This window comes from Emys orbicularis, chromosome 5 (assembly GCF_028017835.1).
Source record: "Emys orbicularis isolate rEmyOrb1 chromosome 5, rEmyOrb1.hap1, whole genome shotgun sequence".
Classification (NCBI taxonomy): Eukaryota; Metazoa; Chordata; order Testudines; family Emydidae; genus Emys; species Emys orbicularis.
The window spans coordinates 101,397,759-101,421,183 of NC_088687.1; the positions used below are offsets into that span (position 1 = coordinate 101,397,759).

The 23,425-nt window shown below is 43.7% G+C and overlaps 1 protein-coding gene across 1 annotated transcript in view; it reads left to right on the forward strand.

The window, feature by feature from the left end:
• Nucleotides 1-23,425, forward strand: part of SMIM14 (small integral membrane protein 14) — a 66,297-nt gene that overhangs the window by 21,297 nt on the left and 21,575 nt on the right. The window contains exon 2 of the mRNA XM_065405526.1: nucleotides 3,317-3,427. Coding sequence (XP_065261598.1) covers nucleotides 3,353-3,427 — 75 coding nt within the window. The 5' untranslated portion in view covers nucleotides 3,317-3,352. The remainder of the gene's footprint in view (nucleotides 1-3,316; nucleotides 3,428-23,425) is intronic.

Consider the following 23,425-nt stretch of genomic DNA (forward strand, 5'->3'; position numbering starts at 1 on the left):
TACGGTAGGTTGCAAAAGAAAAAAGGTTGGTTTCAGAGCCCCTTTTTCTGTTTTCTGATAAATTACCTAAAAAAAAATATTTTCAGTCCTCTTTAAATATGCTTGTTTTTACCTTTAGAAATATCAGTCAAGTGTGTGTGATTTTTTTCACTAATTCTGCTGGAGTACTTGTAGTATACAAATTGTAGATTTACTGTCATTAAAGTGCAGGGGATGTGAGATCTTTAACAAACATACCTTTCTTCCAATTGCTTATCAGTGGTTTGAGTTAAATAGTGAGTAACAATAACAAGGAAAAACAAAAAGAATTTCAAACAGAATAAAAATAACTCTCCTGTCATTTTAACTAGTTTCTATTTGCTTGATATCTCTAATGTCATAATTCTTCTAGGTTTTAAATTGTGCAAAAAGTCATCTAGGAAAAACAAAAAAGACAAAGAACTGGATATCTAATGGTAGGAGGGGGAGAGGGAGGCATGCAGATGGAAAAACCTTTTTGGAGAGGGAAAAAAAATACAAGCCTTCTTTATACACCATAAGGAAGCAAAAAAGGGCACAACCCTTCTCCCTCTCATTCCTTAGCGTCTTTATAGATGATCTACCGTATTTACAAAAGGCAGAGTTGCTGTGACTCATAGTGGAGAGGGATATATGACAGAACTGGGTGTAGGGATGGGTAGGAACTGACATAAGATAAAGCCAATTCTGCTTAGTGTGAGGTAAATGGAAAATACATTGTGCAATTCTGTAACAGGATTTTGATACCATGTATGGCCAAAGAACACACATTGGAGCCAAGATATACTATTGGATTATATGCTCCCATGAGTCTAGCTGGTAGAGACTGCTGAGCAGATGTGCTTGATTCAGCACATCTTCTGGTTACCCTTATTACATGGCTTCCAACTTGCGGACTAACACTACTCATATGAGGCTGTGATGATGCCCTACTGCCAGAGGAAAGGTTGCAGCTGCTTTCTGCTTCTATAGCCTCCAAACTTGATGATTGTTCCACCTCAGGGGTCCTGCGCGGCCAGCACAAACCCAACCTGAATCTAGCCATGATAGTACCAGGTTAACAATGATGTTTTGACCACAAGTATTCTGCAGAAGTGATCTGAAGATTCTTACATTGTGTTAGTAGAGCGAGAAAGCAATTCTGATTTGACTGCAGGAATGGAAACTACGGGCAATCTGTCACCCATTTTTGCCATTAATTAAACCACTGAGAAGACTATTGATAAATGATAAAAATACACTTGTAGAACCACTGGAGTGTATGGTGGAGACATGGTTTTAACAAGTGAATAAACTAGAATGGATTCCCCACTGTTTCCTATTATAATTTCTTTGAACTCTGAATCAGTATCACTAGCTGAATTACCTTCTTTGATCTAAAATTAGTGTGTGAGGCGCTTTCTTAAAATAGCTCCAACTACATCCTTCTCCACCCTCCTTCTGCCTGTTTCCATTAGATGGCAAGGGTCATTGTGTCTCCCAATAGTAAATAAGTTACAGGGTCTTAATTTTTATTCCTTGCATATACTAGAATGTTGACCTAGGGGAGAATTTTATAAGTGTCTAATAAAGGGCTTAGGAGTACAAGTCCCACTGATTTTCAAGGGGAATTGTGCTCCTAAATCTCTTAGGTGGTTTTTAAAATCTTCCCTCTAGAGCAGACATGGGCAAACTAAGGCCCCGCGGGCCACATCCTAGTCCCCGGCCCCTCCCCCGCAGCCATGCTGCCGCACGTGCCGTGCTCTGGCCCGCTGCTCCCGCTGGGCAGCGTGGGGAGTGCAGCTGGTTCTGGTCAGGTGTCACAACTGCGAGCTCCTGCTGCTGGTAACGGGGCAGGGAGCGGGGGGTTCTGGGTGGCGACAGGGAGGAGGGGGCGGTTGGATGGGGCGGAGGTTCTGGGGGTGGTGGTCAGGGGATGGGGAACAGGGAGGGTTGGGAGTGGGAGTCCTGGGGGGGCCTGTCAGGGGACGGGGATGTGGATAGGGGTTGGGAGGGCAGTCAGGGGATAGGGAGCAGGGGGGGTTGGATAAGGGGGTGGGATCCCGGGGGGCAGTTAGGGCCGGGGGGTCCCAGGAGGGTGTGGTCAGGGGATTAGGAGCAGAGGGTGGTTGGATAGGGGGTGGAAGTCCCAGGGGGGCTGTCAGGGGGCGGGGGTGTGGATAGGGGTCAGGGGACAGGGAGCAGGGGAGTTGGATAGGGGGCGGGGGTCCCGGGAGGAGGCGGTCAGGGGACAAGGAGCAGGGGGGTTGGATGGGTTGGCAGTTCTGAGGGGGGCAGTCAGGGGGCGGGAAGTGGGAGGGGGCAGGGGCCAGGCTGTTTTGGGGAGGCACAGTCTTCCCTACCCGGCCCTCCATACAGTTGCACAACCCCGATGTGACCCTCGGGCCAAAAAGTTTGCCCACCCCTGCTCTAGTGAATTCTTTCAGTGGTATGACAGTACTGAAATTTGTCCAGTTCTAACTTGAACCATATTGTTCTCAAACCTATTTTGGAACCCCTATGCATGGCATGACCTTTTTGGGATGCAGTGTCTTGCTTGACAATCTTCTGAAACAAATCCTTGGTTATGGTTGACTTCTGACACTACTGAATTTAACAGAGAGAGCTTCTTTACTATACTTATACTTATATATTTAATATACTTTACTTAACTACTACAGTGATGGGATAAGAACCTGGATGGAGATTAAAAGTATTCTGTTCTTGCTTTTCAGTTCATATGTGGAATAGACTTTTTTGTCTTAACCATCTACATAATTCTTTTTTGCCCCATATTTCTGCCCCAGTCTCCTCCAGTAGGAGTTGTGGGAACTCAGCACATTTCAAATTTAAACCATTTATTCTTGCAAGGAACTCCCTCTGATGTAGTGGAATGAGTATGGAACATTTCATAAATAGAAATTTTGCAATTAACCAACTCACTGTGCAGCTCAGAGAGCGATTTTACCTTTGTAGTTTTGTCTGTGAAGGGATCTTTCATAATGGCCTGTGGGAAATCCAGATTGCACACACAATTTAGTAAAAATTATTTGGACCTCTGATTAAGGGTTTACCAGACACCACTTTAAAAAAAAAAAAAAAAAACCCACTACCTCCTACTCTACTTTTTGATTTGTTAAGTAATCAAACATGCCAGTTTTCTCTGTTCATCCTGCCAAAAGGAATATTATTGGATTACTATGTTTTGTTTTGTTTTTTCCCCTTGGACTAAATGAAGTGAAATTTGATGCATTAGTCTCTGTAAAATAAGGTCAATTGAAAAAGAGTTGATTGTCCTTTTTATTATTGTTCTTTCTAGGTGTTCACAGCCAAGTTTAGATTTCTCCACATAATCATGGCAGAAGGTGGATTTGATCCCTGTGAGTGCATTTGCTCGCATGAACATGCAATGAGAAGGCTGATCAATCTGGTGAGGCTAACATGAGGACGCTGCTTTTTTTTGTTTCCCAGTGCTGACTGCAGCAATTTTATAATCACAGTTAAATAGGCTGCTGCCTCCACATGTTCTATTGTGTGTGCATTTAGAATGACATCTTCTGGATTTTTAGCATGGTTTTAATTTAAAGATGATACCTTTCTGTTTAAGATATTTACCAGGGTTGCAGTTGAACAGCATATACTATAGCTGCACAGCTGCCTTCTGTATCCATTGACTTGTGTCAGTCAGTATAAACTAAGGCCCCAATTCTGCAAACACTTGGACTTCATAGGATGACACACATGTAAAGTTTCTCACATGCACAACATTTGCAGGATTAAGTTCTAAATTTGGAAGACCAAGACTGTAAAAATGAAATAGTTGAAAGGCAGAACCTAGAAACTGTGTGTTTTTCCCTGTTCTGCCACTGACTTGCCGAGTAACCTTGGGCAAGTTGTTTTACCTGTCGGTGACTTAATTTCTGATCTGTAAAATGGGAATAATTATTCTTTCACCCATATTTGTAATGTACTTGAAGATCTGTGGAAGAAAACAATTTCATAAACATTTGTTCTAGATATTGACAGGTGTTAACTGTGTCCAGCTAGGGAAATATGGTTACAAGTTTAAATATAATTTGGCTATTTTAAATATTTTAAGATTAGACTTATGCGCGCACCTACAGCCTCTTCCTTTAGAGTAGACTACTTCCCCTTTTTTACTTTTGCAGGTTTATTTTATTTCAATTCCTGCCTTAGGGCTGGAATTAATGCCTTTTTGAGGTAGTGAGCACCCTCAACTGCTATTGAACCCAATGGGAGTGGAGAGTAGTTGGTACCTTGCAAGATCAGATCCTTTTTCCAGTGCTGTACTACCAATATTTTAACAAGGGCCCACAACAAATATTTCCCCCCTTAGTTTGTGACTAACTCCGTGTTCCAAGGGTATGTATGGCTAGGAATGAGGAATCTATTAATTTGTTTTCCCATTTAAACAAAACCACTTTCTCCTACCCACAATCAAGAAAGGAGGCAACAAGCTTATATTAAACTGCATTTTGAAAGGAGTATTCATACCTTAGACTTTGTTCCTGAAAGTATACTGAGTCTATTGGTGGTGTTGCTCAGTGATCGACTTCCGAAGTGGGAGTGGAGTTTGGGATGAAGATTTTGTAAGGAGGAAGGGGTAACCTCACATGGTAAAATACATGTTTGGTGCAATCTGGTCCATTTTAAAAGACAAAACGTTTGCTTTTAAATATTTGTAAGGGTCATGCTTGGCACAGATAGTTCAGCAATATCCAGAAAGAGAGTGAGTCAGAGGCAAGGAAATCTCCTACATTTGATCAGGGACAGAATTTTAGCAGGACGCTCAGTCTAGCCCCAAGAATCCCATCCAGCATATTGCTTCAATAAGAACCTTTTTTATGAGTTACCAGGGCCATCCTTAGGCATATGCAGCATATGCGGCTGCGTAGGGCACCCGAAAATGTGGGGCACCCCTGGGTTTAGGATATGTCTTCACTAGCAACGTTAAAGCACTGTTGTGGCAGTATTTTAAAGTGGCTGTGTAGTTGCAGCACCAGTGCTGGGAGAGAGCTCTCCCAGTAATGTAAAAAACCCATGTCCACGAGGGGAGTAGCTCCCAGCGCTGGTGCACTGTCTACACTGGCACTTTATAGCACTGCAACTTTCTCGCTCAGGGGTGTGAAAAAACACCCCCCTGAGTGCTGCAAGTTTCAGTGCTCTAAAGTGCCAGTGTAGACAAGGCCTTAGTGTCCACCCTCCCGCCTCTTCCTATCCCTGTTCTGACCCTTCCTGCAGGCTCCCACCACAGCTGGCTGTTGCAGCCTGGTGAGTCTTCCTCCAGAGGGGATTTAGTACTTAAAAGTGAAAAAGCCTTCCAGCCTGCCAGACCTATTAGCACAACATTGAAACTGTTAAAGAGCCATTCAAGTGGTAATGAAGCCATTTAACAGGCATTTGCCAACCCCCAGGTATATACTGTCAGGGTATGTCTACACTACGGGATTAATCCGAATTTATATAATTCGAATTTAGGAAACCGATTTTATAAATTCGAATGTATTCGGCCACACTAGGCACATTAATTCGGTGGTGTGCGTCCAAGCTACCGTACTAGCATTGATTTCCAGAGCGTTGCATTGTGGGTAGCTTTCCCATAGCTATCCCATAGTTCCCGCAGTCTCCACCCCCCCTTGGAATTCTGGGTTGAGACCCCAGTGCATGATGGGGCAAAAAACATTGTCGCAGGTGGTTCTGGGTACAGCCTCCCCCTCCCTCCCTGAAAGCAATGGCAGACAACCATTTCGCGCCTTTTTTCCTGAGTGAACTCTGCAGACTCCATACCGCAGCAAGCATGGATCCCGCTCAGCTCCAGAACGCAGTCATGAACATTGTAAACACCTCGCGCGTTCTCGTGGAGTTTATGCTTACCCAGGACCACAAAAAAGAGGCGAGGAGGAGGAGGCGGCGACTGCAGCGCAGCGACAAGCGTGATATGGACATGGACCGTGAATTCTCTCAGACCGCGGGCCCCGGTGCTTTGGAGATTATGATGTTAATGGGCCAGGTTATAGGCTTGGAACGCCGATTCTGGGCCCGGGAAACAAGCACAGACTGGTGGGACCGCATAGTGTTGCAGGTGTGGGACGATTCCCAGTGGCTGAGAAACTTTCGCATGCGTAAGGGCACTTTCATGGAACTTTGTGACTTGCTTTCCCCTGCCCTGAAGCGCCAGAATACCAAGATGAGAGCAGCCCTCACAGTTGAGAAGCGAGTGGCGATAGCCCTGTGGAAGCTTGCAACGCCAGACAGCTACCGGTCAGTCGGTAATCAATTTGGAGTGGGCAAATCTACTGTGGGGGCTGCTGTGATGCAAGTAGCCAAAGCAATCACGGAGGTGCTGCTACGAAAGGTAGTGACTCTGGGAAATGTGCAGGTCATACTGGATGGCTTTGCTGCAATGGGATTCCCTAACTGTGGTGGGGCGATAGATGGAACCCATATTCCTATCTTGGCACTGGAGCACCAGGGTACCACTACATAAACCGCCAGGGGTACTTTTCAATGGTGCTGCAAGCATTTGTGGATCACAAGGGACGTTTCACCAACATCCATGTGGGCTGGCCGGGAAGGGTTCATGACGCTCGCGTCTTCAGGAACACCAATCTGTTTAAACGGCTGCAGCAAGGGACTTACTTTCCGGACCAGAAAATAACCGTTGGGGATGTTGAAATGCCAATTGTTATTCTTGGGGACCCAGCCTACCCCTTAATGCCATGGCTCATGAAGCTATACACAGGCAGCCTGGACAGGAGTCAGGAGTTGTTCAACTACAGGCTGAGCAAGTGCAGAATGGTGGTAGAATGTGCATTTGGCCGTTTAAAAGGTCGCTGGCAATCCTTACTGACTCGCTCAGACCTCAGCCAAACCAATATCCCCATTGTTATTACTGCTTGCTGTGTGCTTCACAATCTCTGTGAGAGCAAGGGGGAGACCTTTATGGCAGGGTGGGAGGCTGAGGCAAATCGCCTGGCTGCTGATTATGCGCAGCCAGACACCAGGGCGATTAGAAGAGCACACCAGGAAGCGCTGCGCATTAGGGAAGCTTTGAAAACCAGTTTCATGACTGGCCAGGCTACAGTGTGAAATTTCTGTTTGTTTATCCTTCATGAAAACCCGCCCCCTTTATTGACTCATTCTCTGTAAGGAACCCACCCTCCCCCTCCCCCCAGCTTGCTTTCAAAGGAAATAAAGTCACTATTGTTTAAAAATCATTTATTCTTTATTAATTGATTATAAAAAGAGGGAGAGAACCTGGGTGGGGTTTGGGAGGAGGATCAGCGGGAAGGAAAAGCCCACTAAAAAAAGGTTTAAAAAATGGCAGCCTTTTGCTTGGGCTGTCCACTGGGGTGGAATGGGAGGGTGTACGGAGCCTCCCCCCCCCGTGTTCTTACACGTCTGGGTGAGGAGGCTATGGAACATGGTGAGGAGGTAGGGGGGTTATACAGGGGATGTAGCGGCACTCTGTTCTCCAGCAGCCGTTCCTGAAGCTCCACCAGACGCCGGAGCATGTCTGTTTGCTCACGCAGCAGCCCCAGCGTTGCATCCTGCCTCCTCTGATCTTCCTGACGCCACCTCTCATCTCGAGCGTCTCTCCTCTCCTCACGTTGGTCCCTTCTGTCCTCACGTTGGTCCCTCATGTCCTCACGTTGGTCCCTCCTGTCCTCACGTTCACTGGCTTCTTTCCTATACTTGCAAACCGTGTCCTTCCACTCATTCAGATGAGCTCTTTCACTCCTGGTGGATTGCATGATTTCTGCAAACATCTCGTCTCGCGTCTTCTTTTTCCGACGCCTTATCTGGGATAGCCTTCAGGAAGGAGGAGGGAGGCTTGAAACATTTGCAGCTGCTGGAGGGAGTGAAAAAAGGAGAGAATTTTTTTAAAAGATACATTTTTCAGAACAATGCTTATACTCTTTCACGGTGACAAATACTATTCACATTACATAGCACATGTGATTTCTGTGCAAGGTCGCATTTTGCCTCTTAATATTGAGTGCCTGTGGCTTTGCTGCTAGAGATCACAGACGCAGGTCCGGGCAACAGAATTCAGCTTGCATGCTGCCATGGTAAGCCACTGTCTTTAGGCTTCTGCGCCCTGCTTTCCCACATACCAAGCAAAGCCCGTTGTGCTGCAGTTTTCCTGTTAACCTTCAGCAGCAGAAAACAAGCTAACACCCCCCCACCATCCAATTGTCTGGGATGAGTGCTTTATCCCTCCCCCCACCGCGTGGCTGGTATCAGAGAAGATCCCTGCTAGCAAAATGCGAAAAGCTCTGGGCCAATCCTCCCCCCCCCCCCCTTTGCACTTGGCTAAATGCAGGGAAGGATTTCTTTTCAGCCACAGGCAAACAGCCCAGTAGGAACGGCCACCTCTGTCCCCTTAATTAAATTCCCGTATTTCAACCAGGTTACCCTAAGCGATATCACTCTCCTGAGGATTACACAGCAAGATAAAGAACGGATGTTGCTTGAATGCCAGCAAACACCGGGACCATACGCTGCCAGGCTTTGTCATGCAATGATACCAGATTACTTGCTACTAGCATGGCGTGGTCAAGTGTCCTACCATGGAGGACGGAATAAGGCTGCACTGCCCAGAAACCTTGTGGCAAGGCTTTTGGAGTACCTCCAGGAGAGCTTCATGGAGATGTCCCTGGAGGATTTCCGCTCCATCCCCAGACATGTTAACAGACTTTTCCAGTAGCTGTACTGGCTGCGAATGCATCCCAAGTGCTCAGGGCAAATTAATCATTAAAAATGCTTGCTTTTAAACCATGTTTTATATTTTAAAAGGTAAACTCACCTGAGGTCCCTTCCATGGGGTCATGGTCTTGGGTATGGCTTGGGAGGCTTGGGAGGGTACTTCAGTCAGGGTGAGAAACAGATCCTGGCTGTTGGGGAGAACGGAGAGCTGGGTGCTCTCTGCCAGCTCGTCCTCCTCCTCCTCCTCTTCCCCTTCCGCGGAATCATCAGGTGTACCTGATGAGATTATCCCCATCTCGGAATCCACAGTCAGAGGTGGGGTAGTGGTGGCGGCCCCCCCCCCTAGAAATGCATTTAGCTCGGCGTAGAAGCGGCATGTCCGCGGCTCTGACCCGGAGCGACCGTTTGCCTCCTTTGCTTTTTGATAGGCTTGTCTGAGCTCCTTGACTTTCACGCGGCACTGATCTGAGTCCCTATTGTGGCCTCTCTCCATCATGCCCTTGGAAATTTTTTCAAAAGTTTTGGCATTTCGTCTTTTCGAACGAAGTTCTGCTAGCACTGAATCCTCTCCCCATATAGCGATCAAATCCAGTACCTCCTGTACGGTCCATGCTGGTGCTCTTTTTCGATTATCAGCCTGCATGGTTACCTGTGCTGATGAGCTCTCTGTGGTCACCTGTGCTCTCCACGCTGTGCAAATAGGAAATGAAATTCAAATGTTCCCGGGGCTTTTCCTGTCCACCTGGCCAGCGCATCCGAGTTCAGATTGCTGTCCAGAGCGGTCACAATGGTGCACTGTGGGATAGCTCCTGGAGGCCAATAACATCGAATTGCGGCCACACTAACCTTAATTCGGATTGACAATACCGATTTTGACGCTACTCCTCTCGTCGAGGAGGAGTACAGAAATCGAATTAAAGGGCTCTTTAATTCGAATTAAATGGCTTCGTTGTGTGGACGGGTCCAGCGTTAATTCGATTTAAAGCAGCTAAATCCGAATTAAAGTCGTAGTGTAGACCAGGCCTCAGTTTCTGAATTTACTGACAAAGGGCTAGTCTGCACTGGCAATACTAAAAAACCCACCTCCATGAGGCTAGTCTACACTGGCATTTTACAGCACTGAAACTTGCTGTGCTGTTGGGGGGGGGGAGGGTGGAGGGGAGGAGTGTTTTTCACCCCCCTGAGCGAGAAAGTTGCAGCGCTGTAAATTGCCAGTGTAAACAAGCCCCAAACCAGTTGTGCATTACTGCGATATTTACTCAGAACCTGTTAGTCTTCAGGACCTTAGTTTAAAATTTGCTTTAAAAATATTTCATTAGTGTGTTGCTGAAGATTATAAAATCCTTGCATAGATTTTTAGATGCACAATCTGAGTATTCACCTTTAGCCTTAAATGCTTGGATCTTCAGACATATAGTTTTTTAAAATAAATCCTTCAAAAGACCACCCTTATCTAAAATACACATGCAAGCCCGGGCTGCCGTCGGGCATAGGAGCACCAGTTTAATAATACTACATAGGGCCCCATAAATCCTAAGGATGGCCCTGTGAGTTACTCTTCTATGGCCCAGTCCTGCATAGTTGAAATAAATGGAAATTTTGCCAATAGCTTCAAAATGACCAGGAGCAGGCCCAAGGGACTCATTTTTCAGAGGTGCTGAGCACTCACAGCTTCTTTGGAGTTCTGGGTGCCTAATGCCTCTGAAAATCAGGGCCTAATTTAATGCAGTTGTTAGCTCCCTCAACTAATTTGAAGCCAGTGGGAGCTGAGGGTACTCAGTATTTTACAGGAGACATTCAGTATCTTGTAGGATTGGACCCTCAGTGTGAAAGCTTTTTATCGTGGAAAGATACCCAAATTCACTGAGTTATTTCCGGTTTTTCTGTGTTGTAGTCACAAAATGTCTGGCTGTACGGCATTTGTCTTAATTCTTGAAAATGTGCAATATACCTTGTTAGCGTCCATAGGTGTATTTACAGAGACATTACAAAGATTCCCAGACAAACACTACATTAAAATGGAATTAAGATTGGGAGTACATGTGGTGAAGTCCCAAACCATTCAGTTATGAATGTTTCAGACCCCTCTGGCCATTCAGATTTGCCCTTTACTCTTAACCCAGACCATTTTAGAATCTTATTATATACATTGGTGTAGTCTGAAATAGTATCCAACATACCTATGTGTCTTGGCAGACAGGCCTGGTGCAAACAGCACAAAATTTAAAAAAGGTGATTAAAATAGAACTACACTCCTTGTTGCAAATACTTTTAAAGTTTTTAAAGATGTCACAGCACTTAAACCTGATTTAAACAACCACTCAAGCAGCCAACAAAGACTGTTTACTTATTTGTAATTAAAAGTGGATCAGAATTGCATTCATCACATTTGCGATACCTGGAGATGGTCTCTTAAGGTGCGGAAACTTGTACAAGTTTCATTATAACTTCTTGCTCTGTGAATTCTGTGATAGCACCTCTCACATCTGCTAGCCTGGAACACTTCTCAGCCAGCCTCGAGGGACAGTAGCATTGTTGACTCATGCTTCTGCTCACATCCTTCTCCCAAGCATTTACAAATCTGGACCCATTCTCTTCTCCACGTAAAAATCTGTGGATGCACAGGACTCCCAGCCAGTGCTTTGGCTTTGAATACTGGATTGCCTTCAGCATCTTTGCACTACATGAAAATTGATTTAAGAGAAACCTTTTAAAAAACCAATAAAGAATTGTTAGCGGAATATGGATATGTTTCCACACATCACTTTTGAGTCCAGGGAAAACTGGGGTGAGTAAGGTGTCAGTGCATATAAATTCCACTCTTACCACCTGGGACAGTCTTTTGTGCTTAGTTATTGCTCTCTACTTTCAGTTCAAAAGTATAACTAAATTAAGACTTAGGAAGTGCGGAGTCCTATGGTAGTTCCATAATTTAGATATCAATAGGTATTGCTGCTCCAGTTAATGTACCTGCTTGCTGTATTGCAAACTAAGGATACCTTGGAGCACAGCCACAGTAAACTTTAAGGATTAATACCTCTTACCATATTATGTGTTTCTTGTTTTATAGCAAATATCAACCCTACAAAATTAATGGAAAATAACATCTCCAAAATCCCATTTGCCTCAATACATTTATTAGTAAGTAGCAACTTATGAAGATAATTACTGTGTTCAGCTCTTCTTTGACTACCGTGAACCATGCTTTTAGTAGATATTCCAGCTAAGACAGAGTGAATTGAATCAAGTGATGAAATGTCAAGCCAGTCAACCAAGCAGCTAATACCAGTGTTTACAATTATTGGATGTTTTCATACACACAGGGCTACAATTACATTTTCATCCCCTCTTTGTTGAATTAAAAAAATTATCTATTTTGTTCTTGTCTGTATTTTTGCAAGGTTTTATATATATTCCTATATATAGGAATAGATTCTTCTGATGTTGTAGAAGATTTTAAGGCCAAATAATATCTAGCTCTTAGACTGTGCTTTCCATCACTAGATCTCAAAGTGCTTTACAAAAGAGGTCAGTATCATTATCTCTATTTTTGGGAAAGTGAGGCACAGAGAGGGGAGTGACTTTCCCACCTCAGGTGTGTCTATTTACCTGGTTTTGCATGCTTGAAGAGGGAAAAGGCAGGTGGCTTTCTGCCCCTTCTCTACTGCCTCCAAATTCTGGGGGCAGCCAGGGTCTTGTTTGGCTTTCAGCATAAGTTTTAGAGCATTCTCAGGGTTGCTCTACCTTGTGCTGGCCTATATGGTCCCTATGGGGCTGTTCTGGCAGGATTGATAGAGCACATTGCCCTTGTACGCTGGCTTGCTCCCAACACACTACCTGTGCCAACGGAGTTAAGAGCAGGTAAGGTAGAGCTAGCTGTGTGGACTTCATGCTACTCAGGAATTACCATATCCAAGCGCTCTTTAAGTCGGCTTTCCATTGGTGCAAAGGGGACAGAGCAGAGGCCAAGAGCTGCAAAAGAATATATTTCTATTTATACTCCTTAGAAGGAGACCAGAGGTTGGGGGAAGCTGAAGAAAAATTAAGGAAGCATTTTCCTTTCCCTTCCTGTGGACCTGCAGAAAGCAACAAGCGCCAGTGACGCTTAGGAAGCTTGTCAGACCACCTCACAAACCTTAGGAGGCCTTATGGGGTCACCCCTGACTCTCACTGAGCCTTAGACTCATTAGGGACCTACATCCTCCTCTAAGCGTTAGGTGGCTTAGAATGACCACACAAGCGCTAACGAGCAATCTCAGGCTCTGTCTACACTTCAAGTGCTGCAACAGCACAACTGTAGCCATGCCACTGCAGCGCTGTAGTGAAGACACTTGCTACAGTGATGCAAGTATTTTTTTCCATAGCTTTAGTAAATCCGTCCCCTGAAGAGGCAATAGCTAGGTAGGTGGAAGAATTCTACCATCGACCTAGCTATGTCTATGGGGATTAGGTTGACCTAACTGAGTCAGGCAAGGAGTGAAATTATTCACAGCCATGAGCAATGTAGCCAGGTCAACCTAAATTTTAGGTGTAGACCAGGCCTAAAATTCACAGAGAGGATGTCATTAGCCATCTTTGACTATGGGGTTGGGACCCTGGTGACCCTCCTAAGGTAGTGTGAGCCACAAGGGAACAACAACAGAGGGTCCTGTGGCACCTTTAAGACTAACAGAAGTATTGGGAGCATAAGCTTTCGTGGGTAAGAACCTCACTTCTTCAGATGCAAGAAGTGAAGTTCTTACCCACGAAAGCTTATGCTCCCAATACTTCTGTTAGTCTTAAAGGTGCCACAGGACCCTCTGTTGCTTTTTACAGATTCAGACTAACACGGCTACCCCTCTGATAAGGGAACAACAGAGGGCCTGAACCCGCAAGGTGCTGGGTGCCCCCTGAGTGCTCTTTGTTTGCATTGACTTCCAGCCCTCTTGAGTTCAGTTGGATTAAGGGTTCTGTCACCTTGCAGGAGTGAGCCCATAAAATGTATAATGAAAACAGTGGTAGCTAAGTGATATCTAAAACAAGCAGAATTACATGTGAACAAGTCCAGTCAGTTCTAGATCAAACAGTCCAAGTGGAGGCAGATTTCTAAGCAGGTAAAAGTTAATTATAGCTGTGTCTGTCTCGGGGAGACCACTTTTCCCATAAGAGAGTTTAATTTGAAAGTTCAAGACAGCTGTCATTCTTTCCATCTCCCAATTCTGAGCCTTACACTATGCTGATTAACTAGTAATAATAGTAATTTCTCGGTGATCACTCATGACTACCTCGACTTGAAATGTGTTTACATTGTTTGACCATTTTATTAAAAGTAATAGAGAGACTATTGATTGTACATTGAAAATTTCAGTAACTCTGTTTCCTAGGAGTAGTTGTGGCAGGACTGTTTTTGATCATCTGAACCTTTATGTCTGCCTCTTTTCCTTTTACTGATAAAAAGAAATCATACTGTATCTCTAGTACCACCAAGTGACTGCTCAGTCACTTAAACTATGGGTCATTAAGGTTTTGATCCTTCAAAACCATCTGCCTGGAAATGCAGCTGTAGGTGTCACCCCATATGGGTCACTTTGCAGAATAGAGCTGTCATAACTATAAAGGGAAGGGTGACAGCTCTCCTGTGTACAGTGCTATGGAATCCCTCCTAGCCAGAGACTCCAAATCCTTTTACCTGTAAAGGGTTAAGAAGCTCGGGTAACCTGGCTGACACCTGACCCCAAGGACCAATAAGGGGACAAGATACTTTCAAATCTTGGGGGGGGGAAAGGCTTTTGTGTGTGTCCTTTGTTTAAGGGGTTGTTCGCTCTTGGGACTGAGAGGGACCAGACATCAATCCAGGTTCTCCCCATCTTTCTAAACAAGTCTCTCTTATTTCAAAATTGTAAGTAAAAGCCAGGCAAGGCGTCTTAGATTTACTTTGTTTTCTCAACTTGTAAATGTACCTTTTACCAGAGTGTTTATTTTTGTTTGCTGTACTTTGAACCTAAGACAGAAGAGGGGGGTCCTCTGAGCTCTTTAAGTTTGATTACCCTGTAAAGTTATTTTCCATACTGATTTTACAGAGATGATTTTTACCTTTTTCTTTAATTAAAAGCCTTCTTTTTAAGAACCTGATTGATTTCTCCTTGTTTTAAGATCCAAAGGGGGTTTGGATCTGTATTCACCAGGAGTTGGTGAAAGGAAAGAGGGGGGAAGGGTCAATTTCTCCTTGTTTTAAGATCTAAAAGGGGTTTGGATCTGTATTCACCAGGAGTTGGTGAAAGGAAGGAGGGGGGAAGGGTCAATTTCTCCTTATTTAAGATCCAAGGAGTTTGGATCTGTATTCACCAGGGAATTGGTGAAGGTCTCTCAAGGCTACCCAGGAAAGGGAATTAGCTTTGGGATGGTGGCAGCGGAACTAAGCTGGTAGTTAAGCTTAGAAGTCTTCATGCAGGCCCCTACATTTGTACCCTAAAGTTCAAAGTAGGGATACAGCCTTGACAAGAGCCCTTCCATTATTTGGTCCAAAAAACATGCATGTTCTTTGTTTGTATGTTAGACATAAGTCTGGTAGTTCCCTCTCAAGATCTGCTTTTGTTGTTCAATGTTATCCGAGGCAGTCTTATTATTATGATCATTTCTGGTCTCTCCGATTTGTTGTCTATTATTCCATGCAGCCAGAGGCATTGTGGGACTCCCTGCTAGGTTCAGCTTGAATGATGGAGGTGTGAAGGTCTCTTCCCCTGACTTTTGTATTGATACCTTGCTCTGCTGCTTCACTCCTTTCTGTGTTCACTAACAGCAGGGTATTGGTGACATCCTAATCTCCCAGCAAAGCAACACAATATAGAAACAATATAGGCTATGATGTTGAAGTCAGGGGGGAGGAGAAAAGGGGGACTAGTATGACTGAGGGGAGAGATAAAGGGAGGAGCAATTCCTTGCCTGGAAGACAACCATCTCCTCTCTGCTGAACTGTTTCTCTTCTGCATTCCCCTCCATATTATTTCTGACCCTTCAATAATAAAATGAGCATAATGTTTCTGTGACAGGTTCCCCCCGGGGTGCCACTTGGAACTGGGGTACCACTGAGCCCGCCTGACCCACCAGCCTGGGTTCCCTTCACACTGTACTGCTATGCAGCCTGTCAAGCCCTTCCCCAGGCTTCAGATTGCACTTTACCAGCACACATACAGCTTGGGACACACCCAGCTGCAGCTACCCACACACATGCTGAGATCAGCTCTGCATGGGAAGGCTCAGCTAAGGAACTGCCAGTACTCAAGTGCACACCCCCTCTGGAGGGTAAACCCAAAATTATACCGTCTTGTGCTGCACAGAGAACTGTACAGCACAAGCTCATAAAATTTCCCCCCTCCCTCAATGTGGAGAGAGATATGCAACAGCTTTCTGCCCCAAGTATGGTTTCCAAACACTGGTTTTAGACAAAACAAAAACAAGTTAATTAACTATAAAAGATAAATTTGAAGTGATAGCAAACAGATCAAAGCAGATTACTGAGCAAATAAAACAAACACTCAAACTAAGCTTAAGGTACTAAGGAAACTGGTACAAGTAGCAAATTTTCACCCTAAATGTTGTTTTAGGCAGATTGCAGAGATTCTTAAAAACCAGCTGCACTGGCCTGCAGCTTGAAACTTCAGATATTTCATCCACAGGCTAGACACCCTTCCAGCCTGGGCTCAGCAATTCTCTTCCCCTCAGTCTTATGTTTCTTAGAGGTTTCCAGCAGTCATCCTGGGTGGGGATTCAGTGAAGAATGAACCTCGATTATGTCACTCCCCTGCCTTAAATAGGTTTTACATATGGTGGCAATCCTTTGTCCTCCAGTGTGATTCCCACCCCCAGCCAGTGGAAAAGTACTAATTTTATCATGGAGTCTAGTGTCAGGTGACTTGATCACATGAACCTTACAGCCATAACTCAGTCTATTTGCAGTGTCCAGGGAAGGCTTTCCAGGAAGGTGGGAGATTAGCATCTTCAAAGACCTATTGTTTTTCCCAATAGCCCTTTCCAGCCAGCAATCTAGACCAATTGCCGTCTGTCTAGTTGGTGTTCCCCAGGTATAAACACATTGGTAATAGGTGCATAGACAATATTCCTAACTTCATATACAAAAATGATACATGCATACAAATATGATAATCATATTCAGTAAATCATAACCTTTCCAATGATATCTCACATGCCCCATCATGCATAAAATACATCTTAGTTATGCCATTATTGTATTATAACAATATTTCTATAAATAATATGGGGCGTAGTGTCACAATTTCCCCCTCTGATCACCATCATTCCCCCTCCTCCTACCTGGATGGTATGATGATGATTCTAGATTCTGAGGTATGCTTTAAAATCCAAGTATTCTGTCCCAAAAGGCGCCAAACACCCCCCCCCCCTCTCTCGTTGTCAATGGGAGAGTGTGATGGGTTGGATCACAAAAACCCCCTTGGGGCTGCCAACTGATGTGCCAAGACTACTTCTGCCCCTGCTTTCCTGCCCTGGCAGCTTGGGACTTCAGTGCCCTGCCTGGTTTGAGCCAGACCAGCTAGTCTGCTGCAGACCCAAACCCAGGTCTGAACCTCAAGCTGCAGACTTAACTGAAAGCAACTTAAGAAGTGTTCCTGTCTTTAACACTCAGATGCCCAACTCCCAATGGGGTCCAAACCCCAAATAAATAGAGAGATATGCACAGCTGTTTGCCCCCCCCCCCCCCAGGTATTAATACATACTCTGGGTTAATTAATAAGTAAAAAGTGATTTTATTAAATACAAAAAGTAGGATTTTAAGTGGTTCCAAGTAATACCAGACAGAACAAAGTGAATTACCAAGTAAAATAAAATAAAACATGCAAGCCTATGCCTAATCCAGTAAGAAAACTGAATACAGATAAAATCTCACCCTCAGAGATGTTTCAATAAGCTTCTTGCACAAACTGGATGCCTTCCTAGTCTGGGCAAAATCCTTTCCCCTGGTACAGCCCTTGTTCTAGCTCAGGGGGTAGCTAGGGAATTTCTCATGATTGCAGCCCCCTTTGTTCTGTTCCACCCCCTTATATAGCTTTGGTACAAGGCAGGAATCTTTTATGTCTCTGGGTCCCCCCTTCCTCCCCTACTCAATGGAAAAACACCAGGTTAAAGATGGATTCCAGTTCAGGTGACATGATCGCATGTCACTGTAAGACTTCATTACCCACTTGCCAGCACACACATATACAGGAAGACTTACAAGTAAAACAGAACCATCTACAGACAATTGTCCTGGTTAATGGGAGGCATCAAGATTCCAAACCACCATTAATGGCCTACACTTTGCATAATTACAATAGGCTCTCAGAGTTATATGTCATATTTCTAGTTTCAGATACAAGAATGATACATTCATACAAATAGGATGAACACACTCAGTAGATTATAAGCTTTGTAATGATACCTTACAAGAGACCTTTTGCATGAAGCATATTCCAGTTACATTATATTCACACTCATTAGCATATTTTCATAAAATCATATAGAGTGCAACGTCACAGAGAGGATGGGACTCCATTTTTTTTACTCCGTCCTCATACCTCCAACTATTATTCTATCATCATCTTTCCACTTGCTTAAAGCGTATGTGGGAGCGTGGGGTGTTTTAGTTTCTCTTTGCCTATTTCTCCCAAGGAAGCTAATTTTATTTAAGGGACAATTTAATTCCATCAATACGCCCTCCCTCTCTTTCTCATTTATCTTGCCCAGCTTGTAGGTGTCAGTTTCTGCATCTTTAAATATGAACTTGATGGATAGTACTAGGATTCAGTTTGCAACCTGGCTTGTACTCTGTGCTGGCCTATCAGACTGGCAGCAATTTATTTATCATGTTGTTTACTAAATCATTAATATCCTTTTGACAGAACAGATGCGGCTGCCCAACTAAACTAAAGCAGTGACTTCGTTATCCAGAAGCATCAGATTGCAATCAAGAGCATGCCATGCAGTTCTCATATTCTAGCATAATTGGAAAAACATGAAGTTTATGATTGGGACAACAGAAAATTTTTGCCACAGTGCAGAGATTTTGCTTTTCTTGCAGAAAATGTTCACCCAATATTAGCCATAATAATATATGCCTAGCTCATAGAACTGGAAAGGACCTTGAAAGGTCATCAAGTCCAGTCCCCTGCCTTCACTAGCAGGACCAAGTACTGTCCCTGACAGTTCCCCCTCATCCCTAAATGGCCCTCTCAAGGATTGAGCTCACAACCCTGGGTTTAGCAGGGCGATGCTCAAACCACATTAAGGGGAGCAGCTACTGAGACCATTTTATTATTGTATTGTGGTAGCACTCAAAGGCCCCAAGTTTTGCGGTTTCATTGTGCTAAGAACTGTACAAACTCCTAGCAAAACTTAATACCTCTTGTAATAGGAATAGTGGGACACATCCAGGTTTTCAGCATGCTTCTTGGACACAGTTAAAACATGGTAAGGATCTGTCTACACTACAAGTTGAAACCTGCTTTAACTGTGTCATGCTCCAGCTGGATTTTAACACTGCTGCATTAGCAGCGTGGACTGGGACTAAGAGAGGTGCATTTGGAAAAATGTAAGGAGTTGCTTGAAACATTAATCAGAGGGGTTCTTGTCTTCTGAACTGGTTGGTTTTACAAAGCCAAAAATATTCACTTGAGTCAGAGGGGAGGGGTGGGATCTTCCCACCTGATCTAGAAATACCTGCCTCTTCTTCCCACTCACCATGCCCTGGGGTTCCCATTTTAAATATTTCAATAGGTGGGTCGTGACCTCTTGTAATTCAACAACGGGGTAGGGAGTCATTTTTAAATCTTTGGTATCTTCACACTCCAAAATCTGCTTAAAATAAAGCAAACCCCAAAACTGACACAGGAACTCTTCTTGTATGTTTGGATGGTGTTTTAGCTCATTTAGCCCTGGAAAGGGACATTTTAAAAAATGTACTTGGAAGGAGATAAAAAGGACATTATTAGGTTTAAAAAATATTTTTTACCTGTATTACCAGTAAGGCTTTAGATTATTGAAATTGAAAATTTGAAACTCTAACTTCTTCTTCACCCTTTCGGTTGGTTCCATTTTGCCTTTAACTCAGTTTGGACAATAAAACGTTTCTGGTTCTTATGTACTAGTACAATGCTGCAACATTGGGGTGGCAGACACTAAACAGGAAACCTCTAAATCCAAACACAAAACACTGACATGAAAGAAAATAATAAAAGCACTTCTATTAATATTTGGTTTTGTAAGTTCTCCCTCTCCCAGCTCCTTCCTTTTTAAACAAAGCCTAATTGCTTAAACCCTAAACTATCTGACAGTGTCCTTTTTAGGGGCTTGATCCAAAGCCCGCTTTAATCAATAGAAAGACTCCCATGGACTTCAGTGGGCTGTGTATCAGGCCTTATGATTAAGATGCTAATCCTGAACTGAATTTGTTTTTGAGAACATGGAAGTCTCTCCACGGGAAAACAAATAAAAACAACACTAATATTCATTAATATTTTTATACCTTTGAGCATAAAATGTTATCCTATTTTAGAATTAACATCTGACTGTGCTCAAATCAAAACCACACCTCTCCCAGCACCATATCATTGAGATTGTCTTTCAGTTGAACTGCAGCTGAGCTACTTTATCTTCCTTTTCTAAATGAAGAATGGAATTCATTGTATAAAATCTGTATTTTAAAATAGAAAAATTAGTTTCATTTTTAAATATTGTTATCCCGTAAACCTTCACCCACAACTCCCCACCCCTTCAGACCAAAACATTTAAGTACAGAAACTGTTCACAGACTCTGAGAATTGCTCCTCTTTCACGTACGATACTTGAAATATACAATATTCAGAATTTCTAATAGTTACTGTGTCCCCTATGGAAGCAGTTAGCAGGAAATAGGCAGAGTTGGTAAGAGAAGAGGCATTCTAGTTCCAGTAAGAAGTTTTTTTAGCTTTCCCCACATTTAACTTACATATGCCTCCTGTAAGATATAGTGGAGTCTCTTTTTCTTTCATTTAGACCAGTGGTTCCCAAACTTGTTCCACCACTTGTGCAGGGAAAGCCTCTGGCAAGCTGGGCCGGTTTGTGTACCTGCCGCGTCCGCAGGTTCGGCCGATCGCAGCTCCCAGTGGCCGCGGTTCGCGGCTCCAGGCCAATGGGAGCCACTGGAAGCGGCGGCCAGTACGTTCCTTGGCCCGTGCCGCTTCCTGCAGCTCCCATTGGCCTGGAGCAGCAAAACATGGCCACCGGGAGCCGCGATCGGCCGAACCTGCGGATGTGGCAGGTACACAAACTGGCCCGGCCTGCCAGAGGCTTTCCCTGCACAAGTGGCGGAACAAGTTTGGGAACTACTGATTTAGACTAATTTAATGACCGCAAGGGATCAGACTTGTATAGGGTTATACGGAATTAGAGCCAATCCTCCAGTTTGAACTGAGCAAAACCTGTTTTTCTTTACACCAATTAATTTCAAATAATCTGCTACTTTCTATCACAAGAGAACAATTTTTTTGCAAGTCACTTCATTGTTTTAAACAAACAAGTTACATAGCTCCATCGGTTATGTAGCCACATTTGAACTCACATTGAACAGGTTGCTGGAGTTTTTCACAAACTTGTGGGCAGTAAGGGAAAGAGGACATATATAATGTTCCAATAACAATTACAGGAGTGTGCATGATCTGTAGCTTCTTAAGATCTGATTCACGATGTGGGTAATCTTTTTTAGATAGGACCTTAAGCAACTCATGCGTCTTTAAAAAGAAAAACTCAAATGAAAGACTCAAATACTTGATTTTTTTATGTTTCTCAATATGGATATAGCAGAGACTGTTAAAAAGTGAACTTCCTGCAGGCAGGGATTCATGTGAATCTATAAATTTGCATTACTATGTATTGTTTCCCATAGAGATTCATTTCACACAGCTCATAAGAAATATGCACTTTTTAGCACTTATCTCTTGCAAACAGGTGTTTCAGAACATAGTCTGAAATTTTTAAAGATGCCTAAAGGACTTGGCATTTAAACTGCCCAAAACTAAGGCTATGTCTACACTACCACGGTAAGTTGACCTACACTATGCAACACCAGCTACGTGAATAACATAGCTGGAGTCGATGTATCTTAGGTCGAGTTACTATGGGGTCTACACCGCGGGGGGTCAACGGGAGAAAATCTCCCATCAATTTACCTTACTCTTCTCATCGGGGGTAGAGTACAGGGGTCGACTGCAGAGAGATCTGCTGTCGATTTGGCAGGTCTACACTAGACCCGCTAAATCGACCGCCGGTGGATTGATCTCAGAGCGTCGATCCCGGCTGTAATGTAGACCTGCCCTAAATGAATATTGTGTGGCCAGATCCTCTGAAAATCAGCCAGAGTATTCTGACATCTTTACTCTTTAAGGGTTTATTAGTATATTTGTTTATGGATAAAACTGACCTTGTCCATGTATTCAACAAGAAAATATTTTTCAGTTATGTCAAACAATTCTTCTAGTGCAGTGGTTTTCAACCTGTGGTCCATGGACCCCTGAGGGTCTGCAGACTATATCTGAGATTTCCAAAGGGGTCCATACCTCCATTTAAAAAATGTGTAGGGGTCCGCACATGAAAAAAGGTTGAAAATCACTCTTCTAGTGGCACTTACCTTAAGATAGATCAGTTACTTTGAATATTTCTGCCACTTGGCACTTCTATAGCTCCTTACATCCAAGGGCCTTAAAGTGTCTTTCAAATCTTAATGAATAAGCTTCACATGGTGGTTAAAATACCAATGGTCAGCCTGCACTAGAGCGCCCACCATTGCTACTGCTGCTGGCACTGCATTAGCAGTACAATGGAAAGAAATGAAGGGAGGGGCAAGTGCTAAAAGCCATTTTAAGAACAGTGTAAAAACTATTCTGAACTGGGTAGGGTGTAACAAGGCCTGGATTAGTGCTTAGAGCAGGAGTAGATGACACCGTGTTCAAAACACCCATGGCCTTTAGCCGCTGTCTACACTAGACAGAGGAGCTGCCTGGGTGGTAGCAACGCTGGGAAATGTTAAAGGGGAAAGAGCTAGAATAGACAGGTTTTGACTGATATTTGTAAAAGTGGCCTCCCTTATTTGATTTTGCTTTGAGCTTCCCTCTGATACTGTTTCCATGTGAGCGGTAGCTAGATTAAGAGATGGCTTCAGTGGGAGCTTTTAAGTGCACAAGAGCTGCAGGTGAGACTCATATGTAGGAAGGGGTGTGCATGGTTAGGAGGAGTCTCCATAAAATGTCTGCAGATTACGTAAACCAGAATAAAAGTCCTCACATATTTTACTGTAATTTTCCACAGATTTCTTCTGTGCCCTGTATCAAAGTTGTGAATTTTGCTTACACCGTTGTCTTCATGTGGCAAGTAATTGGTACTACAGGTCCATGTTTATAACCATTAGGTAAAATTTTCAGAAGTGGCTAAGTCCCCCTAGAAGCCTAAATCCTATTGAATTTAAATGGGATTTAAGAGCGAAAGTGACCTAGGCACTTTTGAAAATTTTACCTATTTCTTTTTGCGTAACCATCAAAAAAAGATCTTTATTACAAGTACATGAAGAAATTGTTTGTCGTTGTTTATATGGGAAGGGTTTTGTGTATATTAAAGAATGTATGATACATGCTAGTGAGTCTGTATTATGTCTCAAAGGTCAAATTGTATATCTTTT